This window comes from Athene noctua, chromosome 14 (assembly GCF_965140245.1).
Source record: "Athene noctua chromosome 14, bAthNoc1.hap1.1, whole genome shotgun sequence".
In the NCBI taxonomy this organism is placed as follows: Eukaryota; Metazoa; Chordata; class Aves; order Strigiformes; family Strigidae; genus Athene; species Athene noctua.
This window is the reverse complement of record NC_134050.1, coordinates 13,798,662-13,808,201: the sequence shown is the minus strand read 5'-3', so window position 1 is coordinate 13,808,201 and position 9,540 is coordinate 13,798,662. Positions and strand designations below refer to the sequence as shown.

Here is a 9,540-nt window from a genome sequence, read left to right as displayed (position 1 = left end):
CATATGCTCACTGTCTACACAAGATCGGTGCAACACATGGACAGTCCAGAGTTACCCCTTTCTCCACAGATTTTGCCTCAGAGTGGAAAAAATAAGTGAGGGGTAAACCAGTACAAACCTCATGTCAATGGTTCTACAGTACCTTTCCGAGCATCTGTGTGCATCTGTGCAACAAACTCACAATTCAGTGAACAAATTCTCACAGCTGTTTTATAGGCAGCTTTTATGAACTTGGCAGCGGTGGGGGGTTTTTTAATCATTTTTTAAAAGAGTAACTGCGATTGGATTTATCCATAGGTACTTCTACCCGTAGCTAAGGTTTTCGTATAACTTAAACCATATTTGTACCAATGGCTGTTAACAACTGTGTTTGTTCCCGTGCTCTTTGAATCCTGTGGCCATGAAGAACAAAGAGGGAATTTCTCAAAGTACAAAGAAACGGCAATTAATAGCACATGAATCCTATTTTAGGTGCCTTTATCTTTAGCCGTTTTCAAAATGCTGCAGCTTTGTCAAAGGCAGTAAGATGGCTACCGTTGAGTTTTAATAAGAAAAATATATTAATTTAAAATGCCACAATGCGAGTTTTCCTCAAGTAATGAAATTTGCACACAGGAATCTTCAGAGACGTGCTGCATCGTTCTGAGTAAGAGAAACCGACCCGCGAGAAGCACGGGCAAGGCCGGCTGGAGGGAGCCGTTCGGGACCTTCGGCGCAGAGCAGCTGCCCGGTTCCGCGGACTGAGGGGGGACGGCGCCAGAAAGCGGCCCACGACTAGGGCAGGCCCGCAGCGCCTCCGGGCGCCGGGGGAGGGCGGCACGGCGGTCCCAAGCTCCCTCGCCGCAGCCCGCCGGCTCTCGGAAGGCCGCTGCCGGGCCCGGCGCTCCCCGCGGGACTGCGCATGCGCCGCCGGGGCGGGACCCGCCCGGTGCCGCTCGCTCCGGGGGCGGGGCGGGGCGCGGTCGATCGATGACTCGGGGTGCGGCTCGCGCTGCTTGGCCGCTTCCAGCCCAGAGCGATCGCTGCCGGAGCGGTCCCGCCTCGCTGCCCCGGAGCCCGCGCCGCTGTCGGGGGAAGGAGGATGGTGAGGGGCGGCCGGGCCGGGCCGGGGCACCCTGCGCCCCGTGCCCGGGCTGCGGAGCGAGCGGGGGGGGCGGGCGGGAGGGAGGGCGAGAAGGAGGGGACGCGGCCGTGAGTAAGCAGTTCCCGGGCCATGCGGGGCCGGGCTGGCCGCGGGCCGGGGCTGAGCCTGGGCCTCGCAGCCGGGGCCCGGGACTGCCCGGGGAAGGGGGCGGCCGCGCTCCCCTCGGCGGGGCGGTGGTGCCCGGGGAGGGCGGGAGGGGGGCGCGGTGGCGGTGGGGCGCGACCCCATCGGCCCGGGCCGGCGTGACGCTGCAGAGAGGTGGGTCATGGCTGCCCCGAAACGGGCCGGGCGGGCGGAGCGGCGCCGTTAACCCGGCAGGGCCCGGCAGGGCGTCCCGCGGCCGTACCGGCGGGGAGCGGGGCAGGCAGCGGCCCTTCCCCGCACGGGCACCGGGGCCTCGCGCGCCTGAATGCTGCTCCCCCGCCGTGTCGGGGCGCGGCGGCGGGTTCGCCGCGCTCCGGCTCCGGGCTTGTGCCGCCCGGTAAGTGGGGGCTCTTCCTCCGGCTGCGCGGAGACTCGGCCGGAGAACGGTCCCCTGTTCCGGGCCTGCCAACAAATACTTCGTGTCAAAGGCCCCGTAAAGAAAACGCCCAGAACTTCCCTCCGCAGTGCTCTTTCTGCCTGCTTATTAGTTGTGCTAATAGATCTTATTTTGTTCGTTCTAGTTTCGCAACCAGTATGACAATGATGTCACAGTTTGGAGCCCGCAGGTAAAATCTCTCAGAGCTTCCTAACTGGCTTGTTACTTGCTTTTTGGTTTTCCTTCGCTCTTGCAGCAGTGGTATCACGACAGTATAGGTTGTGTTCGGGTGCATAAAGCTTACTGCAGTCTGCCTCCTTTGGCTTTGGTAGGCTGTGGGTTTCCAGAAAGCTACTGGCACATCTCTAAGCTTCTCATGTGTGAACATGAATGATGCTTAGGATGGACCTGGTTACCTCAGAGCACATAAGGCAGTTGCTGTCTGAATGTACCTGTGAGGTACGAAATAGATGCTGTCATCATTGGGGGTTGGAATTTGATCATCTTTAAAGGTCATTTCCAACCCAAACTATTTTATGGTTCTATGATCAATTTACAGACCATACATTCCTGCAGGTGAGACAGTGATATGGTACCATAATAATTCTTAGCATTGTTAATACAGGAGCAAAGAATAATCATATTTTATTGGGAGATACTTTCAAATATTGTTGTAAAGAAAAAGAAATATGTGGTTCAAGGCCAGAAAGGGTTTCACACTTGTACAGCCTTGCAGGTCATTCATGGAAGTTGATAAATACATGTTGGACAGGTCACAGTGATTCTGTACTGCTATCAATTAGGGGATGAAATGGAACATTAGCATATTTTAAGCATCTAGTGGACTTTGTATATCTCTAAATAAATCAAATCAAAAACCTTTTACCAAAAATAACCCCAACAATTTAATAGAAGGTAATTTCCTGTAGATTATCCCCAGTGCATTTCATTATAACAGCTACTACATTGCACTCCATCACAACTGGTAGGATGCAGCTGTGTGCTGTGGTTAGTAATTCCAGTACTTGCACAGTAGCAGTGGATGTGCTGGCTGTTTGATGTAGGCTGGCCAACTACAGTGCAGAAAATTAGCTACTTTGCCTTCGATGGTTGCATTAAAAGGGCATTGTCTTATTTTCCTGCAAAGCTCCGGGCTGCCTTTGCAGAACTTGTAGGGACTTAATTGTCTTCAAGACCTCTACTCCTCTTTCAGACTTTACTGCAGTTGACTAATAACTTGTTCAGAAGTTATTAGGGAATGGATGGTGAGACACAACAATTGCATAAGACTCCATTTCTTCAGGAAACTCGATTAAAAGTTAAGCATCCAACTTCAGCTTGAAGTTCTGTCTTTCAGCCACATTGAGTCAAATACTAATTCCTCTGAAGACAGTGACAAAAGTCTTTTGATTCTTGTAACATCAAGATTATTCACCCTTTCTTTTTAGTTTTCCTGGTTTTTTGTAGGCAGTCATAAGTGACTCAGATGGCCAGATTTTTGTGGGTTAATGGTGAGGTGTTTGCAGAAGATAATTGAGGAAGTCTGGTGGTGGTAGGTTTAAACTGTTACGCTGTATGTGTACCTGTTGAGGGGGAAATCAAAGGTACGAAAATCAAAACCCATTGCAAATTGATATAGAGAATTAACTTTAGAATGATTACCTTTTGATTTTATTCTGTAGGGCCGAATTCATCAAATAGAATATGCCATGGAAGCTGTGAAACAAGGCTCAGCTACCGTGGGGCTGAAGTCGAAAACGCATGCTGTTCTGGTTGCTCTCAAGGTAACTTTAAAACTGTGTTCTCGGGACAACATTAGTAGAAAAGATTTGGTTTGGCAAGTTAGTTTTGCACAGTCAACTTTTATATGTAACGTAATGCAATCCCAGTTTCCTTTTGCTTGAGTACCAGTATAGAACTATAAATATTTTCAGTACCTATGCAAAGCAGATTTTCACAAAATGGTGAAGTGAGTGAAAGATTTTTTCCCCTTAAAAAAATGCACTCCCTTTTTTTTAATTACTTATTAAGTAGTAAAACCATTTATTTCTCTTCCCAAAGCTTGAGTGTCTGTTCTTTCTTTCATTCTGACAGTTTCCTACTGAAGTGGAATTAGGTTTTTCTTGTCTTCTGTTGCAAGCTTATAAATTGTATTTTTTTTATTGTTTCATGATCATATTCGGTTCTTGCTATAAATATTAGCAGATTTCTCCACAGTGCTTGGCAAACTGGTCAGTCTGCCACATAGCTTTCTCCTTTTATGTGTAGAGAGCACAGTCTGAGCTGGCAGCTCATCAGAAAAAAATCCTGTACGTTGACAACCATATTGGTATCTCAATTGCTGGACTTACTGCTGATGCAAGACTCTTGTGGTGAGTATCTCAGCTGTTGACATACACAGTTCTGCAATAAGGAGTGAAAGTTCATTTGTAGACTATTGCAAATGAGCTTTTCTGGTCAGCTAAGGATTAGTCTTGACTTACTGCTCTGTTGTACTATGCCAAAGACCTCAGCATGGAATTCTGGCAGATTTTTAACTATTTGGCAGAAATCTCATTTGTTTGGCCCAAAATCTTGCTCTTTGGTTTTGTTACTGGTAAGACAGACCTGTCTGGTTTTCTCAGTGTGGTGGGGTTTCCAAGCAGTCTGAGAAAGTGGATCACATATTTCCTTCTATCAGCTGTTTCTGTGTACACATATTTAAGAAAGTGATTAAAAACATTTGCTGCTTTATGTGTTGGCTTCAGAGGGGCTTGCTTTTACCTGCTGGTTACAGTTTCATCAGATGAGTAAAAGTACACCACATTCCTCAGTTTGATAGGAAAGGATAAACAAGGCATAGGAAGAATTTCTAAAATAAATTTTAATTGCTCTAGTATTACAAAGAATTGTTACCATTTAACTGTGGCTTTTTGCAGATGATCTGTGTGTTGCCTGTGTGAACTTCTACCTTCTTTGCATTTGTATGACTGAAATACTATACTACTCTTCCAGACCTGTGGTTAACTTTCTAAATAACAATTATGGGTCATGATGAAATGAAATTATGTAATGTCTTTGACCCTTTTTCTCAACAAGCAGAGCTGAAACAAAAATGCTTTACCTGAGCATACAAGTATTGACTTAAAAACTCATTGTGACTCTGATCTGTGAATTGGTTTGATTTTTTTGGTTTTTTTCCCTTTGATTTTCTTCTCTCCTCCTAGCAATTTCATGCGTCAGGAGTGTCTGGATTCTAGATTTGTGTTTGATAGACCTCTTCCAGTTTCTCGCCTAGTGTCATTAATTGGAAGCAGTATCCTTTGGGTTTTTTGCGCTTGTAACAGTTTTATAGCTTTTTACTTGTTCATAAAATGTTTTTCATATATCACAGCTTAAAAGTTGTATTAAATGGAAAAAGTTAATTTGAAGTTTCTTTATTCACATTGCTTGTCTATTCTGTTAGACAATATCCTATCATATGCACTGAACTGGTAGAGAAGCAATGAAGTGCTGTGCTGTGTTTAATATGACGCTGTTCTGTTACACAGCCCCATGCCTCTGGAGTTGGGGGAGGAAAGATGACTGCACTATTCAAAGTATGATCATCTACTGGATTGTACCTGCTTGCTCAGATTTTTTTTTTTTCTGTGGCAGCTTCTATCTCTGCAAAAGAAAAAGTTCAGAATTTATATAAGCCTGTGCAGCATTATGTGAACTGTTTGTATTGCTTGCTTGAATGCAGCACTCAGTTTTTCCTGGAAGGTAACTGCTAAATTTTCTTTCAGTGAAAAAGAAGTTGTTATGCCAAATAAGTTATGAGATCTGTTTCTTTTGAGCATACCTTTTGCTCCTGCAGAAAGGTTTGCAAAGACTATATAATGATTTTGGTGCATCTCTGCTTGACTTGGAAAACGTTGGGGTAATTAACATGTTATTTTGAGATTGTTTCCTTAGCTTGCTTTAGAAACCCAGATACCAACGCAGCGTTATGGCAGAAGACCATATGGTGTAGGACTGCTCATTGCAGGTTATGATGTAAGTAAGCTGTGCTAGTTGCTGTTGATCTAAAAGAAAATGTGCTTAATACAATTTTATACAACAAATAAATGTTAAGAGGGTAAGATGGAAGAGGCAGACTCATCAGAATTCTCTGAATAAGGAAATAATTTTCTGTGTCTTACCCTAAAACATAACTTTTAAATATGTGCACCCCAAATGTAGGTAGGACGAGCTATGAACATTTGTAGAAATGAAAAACTAATTATTTTAAGGTGCAAAATGAGATACCGCAAAAATCAATTTGTGTTTTAAGGGATCAACTTGTTGATCCCACGATGACAGTAATTCTTTTACTATTGTTTATGAAGCATTACAAACTATTATTTGAAATAATTTTTATGAAAAATGGATGTGGAAATCATCACTGGGCTCTCACTTGTTTAGCAACAACAGTTTGCTTAATGCAGCAACAGACAGAATCTCTGCCCTCAAGATTTTTGACATGAGGAAGGTTGAAGGAAATTGTCACCTTGCCTGAAATCTCACATGGCATGGTCAAGTCTACAGTGGGTTTTTACTTTTGTGCAGATAAGGTGGAATGTGTGTAAAATATCTGCTGCAAGCCGTGAAGTAGGAAGCATACATAAGCATGGTACAGTTTATGGAACAGAGAAACAGTTTTGCTGCCAGTTATCCTGCCCACATAAAAACTGCATTTTAACAAATAAAGTGTAAAGAAAGATTTATTTTTTTTACATAATTGTTTTTTTTTACAGTAGTTTTGAAGTAATTGTATAAGAACAGTGATATGAGAAGCAATATATTTATATGCATACATATAAGCTGTGCAGCAAAACTGGTTTAGAAAATACTATGTGTTCCAGCAGCAGACTTGGTATGAATTTACATATTTGTTTTACATTCTCTGGGTTTTTTTCTCTCTTTGTAGGATATGGGTCCTCATATTTTCCAGACTTGTCCCTCTGCAAACTATTTTGACTGCAAAGCAATGTCCATTGGTGCTCGTTCACAGTCAGCGCGAACTTACTTGGAGAGACACATGGCTGAATTTACTGACTGTGAGTAATGGAACCCTGTCTAATGATATTCGTCAATTATACAGCTTATATTCTGCTACCGTGCTGTTCTTTCGCATTTAGTAAGATAGGTAAATTTTGGGAGCCAGGTTTAGTGTAAGTGTAAATCTGCATGAAGACACAATTGTAAACATAATAGATTTCATGTCTTAATATCTGGATGCTTCTTATATCTAATGAAAAGTAGTTCTGTTCAGAAAAGCAGAAATAAAAGTAAAAGGCCTCTGCCCTTTTTAACCCAGGAAAAGTACAGTTATTTCCATATCAGAGCAGGGCAGGTATTTAGGTGGTGCATTTAAAATGGTGAACATATTTTTGTATGAAATTGTGATAATGATTCTATTGAGTAGCTGCTTGGGGGGGAAAAAAAGAAATTGATTATCACTGCACTGGAGTCAAGGCAGGTGCCAAAACCAGGTGCATTTGACCTCAAATGTAGGGAAGGACTGGAAGAACTCTTGTTCAGTACCAGAAAGGAGAGGAGCTCTGGAAGTCAGGTTAGCTGAGCTGTTTGTCTCGTTGCCAACTAGGGATGGGAAGAAGAGGAAATGAGTGTCCAGAGGTAATACCATGTAGTTTGTAAATGTCTTTCTGATTTCATTTTAAGGTAATCTAAATGAGCTAGTTAAACACGGACTGCGTGCCCTGAGAGAGACTCTTCCTGCTGAACAGGATCTGACCACCAAGGTAAACACTGGGTTTTCTTACCAAGAAATTTTACTGTCACTGTTATAGAAATTACTGTGACAAAATTAATGTAAAGTATGGCTGCCACTGCAGTTTGGAAGCTGGATACTAGTAGATAATATCATGTTCACTTCATGTCACCAGCTTATCTACAGTTTCCTTAATTATCTCAGATTTAAGTTTCTTAACAAAAATGTTACTTTCTCTAAACAAGACCTTGTTTCTCTGGTTGCCTCATTCTATTTTAAACTTTGATCACTGTTTAAGATACATTACATGCAACTAGAATCACAACTTTGCATTGTAAGCACAGTCAGTAATTAATCTGGGAGGTCAGGGAAGGTAATGGGAAGGTAATGCAGAAACAGTTGATGGAGTATCCAGCATCAGAAAATTGCAGAAACTTCTGACAATGAATTGAACTACTGAGCGGGAAAATTTTAAGGATATTAATTGGTGTTCTGCTTGTGGCTGATCTGTCCTTTTCCATGTTTAATTTTTTCTATTCTTAGCCCCTTAGAACTTTTAAAATAATGAAAATGGAAAATAAGATTAAAATAAGTGATTTTGGAAAATTGTGTATGTTATTAAAAAGAAAACAAAAAATTGAAAGAAATTGAAACCCTTGAAAAGTGGGTTTACTTACAAGATTTTGAAACGTGATAGCTTTTGTAGGGTATAAATCCACTTCCCTTTCCTTTCCTAGTAGAATCTACCAAAGAGGGAGTATATCTCAGTTTCCTTTTTAACTTAAGTAGACACCAACAGCACGAGGAGGCTCTTTATCACAGGAGGGAACTCTGTTTCACAAGAGAAAGCTGTAAAATCAGAGTTATTAGCAAAAAAATGCTTCTCACTTCTTTTGAAATTTTGCTTCACAGAATGTTTCCATTGGAATTGTTGGCAAAGACATGGAGTTTACCATCTATGACGATGATGATGTAGCACCATTCCTAGAAGGTCTTGAGGAGAGACCGCAGAGAAAGGTGTGTGGTTTAGATGCAAATCAATAGGCTTTCTTGAAAGGCAGCATTTTATTAACATAAACACGGTAGGTCATTTAGCTCTCTGCTACTCTAGCAGAGTTTTAAGAATGTGATTTTTTTTTTTTTTTTTTTTTTTTTTTAAAGTTACTATATGAAAACCTTATGTTAGCTGGAGACTGAGATGCTTATTAAATCAGCTTATGTTGAACTGGCACCCGGCTGTGCCAATGTCATCTTTCCTTATCTTTGATCAAGTACAAGTGTTTACTTTTTTGCAACAGAAGTGGCTATATACTTTTCTCATGCCCGTCACAAGATGCATCCTTAGTCTCCTAATTACCATCTCTGTTCTGTTCCATGTTTAATTTGGATAATGCTACTTTGTAAGCTGTTTGCTGACATGAGCTGTGTTTACCACTCCTGATGCTCACTTTGTCAAGTGTTGTCTTCTGCCTTCCTAAAATACTTTTCCTCTCTTTAAGCCTGCTCCGCCTGCTGATGAACCCGCAGAAAAGGCAGAGGAGCCGATGGAGCACTAGTTGGTGGATGAGTTCCTCTGTGTTAACGTATGTCTAATTATACAGGAACGTTTATCCATTTGCTGGTAACTTTATCCTCACCTATATGCATTTTCTGCTGATACATTCTGAGGATTACTCTTAAAGAAAGAAACCAACCCACCTATCCTTAAAAGGTAGACAGGAGGTCATAACTGGGTGTGTTTTCTTTGACAAGAAAGGTGTAATCATTTTCTAAATAGTACATGATACTGTTTTTTAATGAAAAGCATACTGTCTTTAACTTGTAAGGACAAGTGGAAATAAATCACTTTCTTGGAATTGCTGTGGGTTTGGGTTTTTTTCTTTTTTAATCTGACCAAACAACTATTCAAATACTTGTGTCAAACCAAGGTGCCATCATGTATTTGACCATTTGTCAGAGTGAGCACGCACTTGCTATGTGTAAATGTGGTACTCTTGGAAACAGTTGAACTGAGAGGACTGAAATACCTATGAAACTACAAAACCGTGGAACAAATAAGATGCAGCATGTGTCCCCGTGTTGTTGTGTCGTTGTCTCAAACTCAGCCTGAAAAGACATTTCTGGTTGTGTTTACCAGAAATG

General features: G+C 42.1%; 1 protein-coding gene across 1 annotated transcript; it reads left to right on the top strand.

Annotated features, from left to right (window-relative positions):
* The first annotated feature begins 1,004 nt into the window (after positions 1-1,004).
* PSMA1 (proteasome 20S subunit alpha 1) lies at positions 1,005-9,254 on the top strand. Its single transcript, XM_074918480.1, has 10 exons — positions 1,005-1,084; positions 1,810-1,854; positions 3,347-3,448; positions 3,933-4,036; positions 4,871-4,959; positions 5,611-5,681; positions 6,595-6,724; positions 7,350-7,429; positions 8,311-8,415; positions 8,898-9,254. The coding sequence occupies exons 1-10, from the start codon at positions 1,082-1,084 to the stop codon at positions 8,952-8,954; spliced, it is 786 nt and encodes a 261-aa protein (XP_074774581.1). The 5' UTR covers positions 1,005-1,081; the 3' UTR covers positions 8,955-9,254.
* The last annotated feature ends 286 nt before the right edge of the window (positions 9,255-9,540 follow it).

Coding starts and splice junctions, on each gene's coding strand:
- PSMA1 (XM_074918480.1), top strand. Junction 3,449..3,932: donor CTGTTCTGGTTGCTCTCAAG/GTAACTTTAAAA, acceptor TTTTATGTGTAG/AGAGCACAGTCTGAGCTGGC. Junction 8,416..8,897: donor AGGAGAGACCGCAGAGAAAG/GTGTGTGGTTTA, acceptor CCTCTCTTTAAG/CCTGCTCCGCCTGCTGATGA.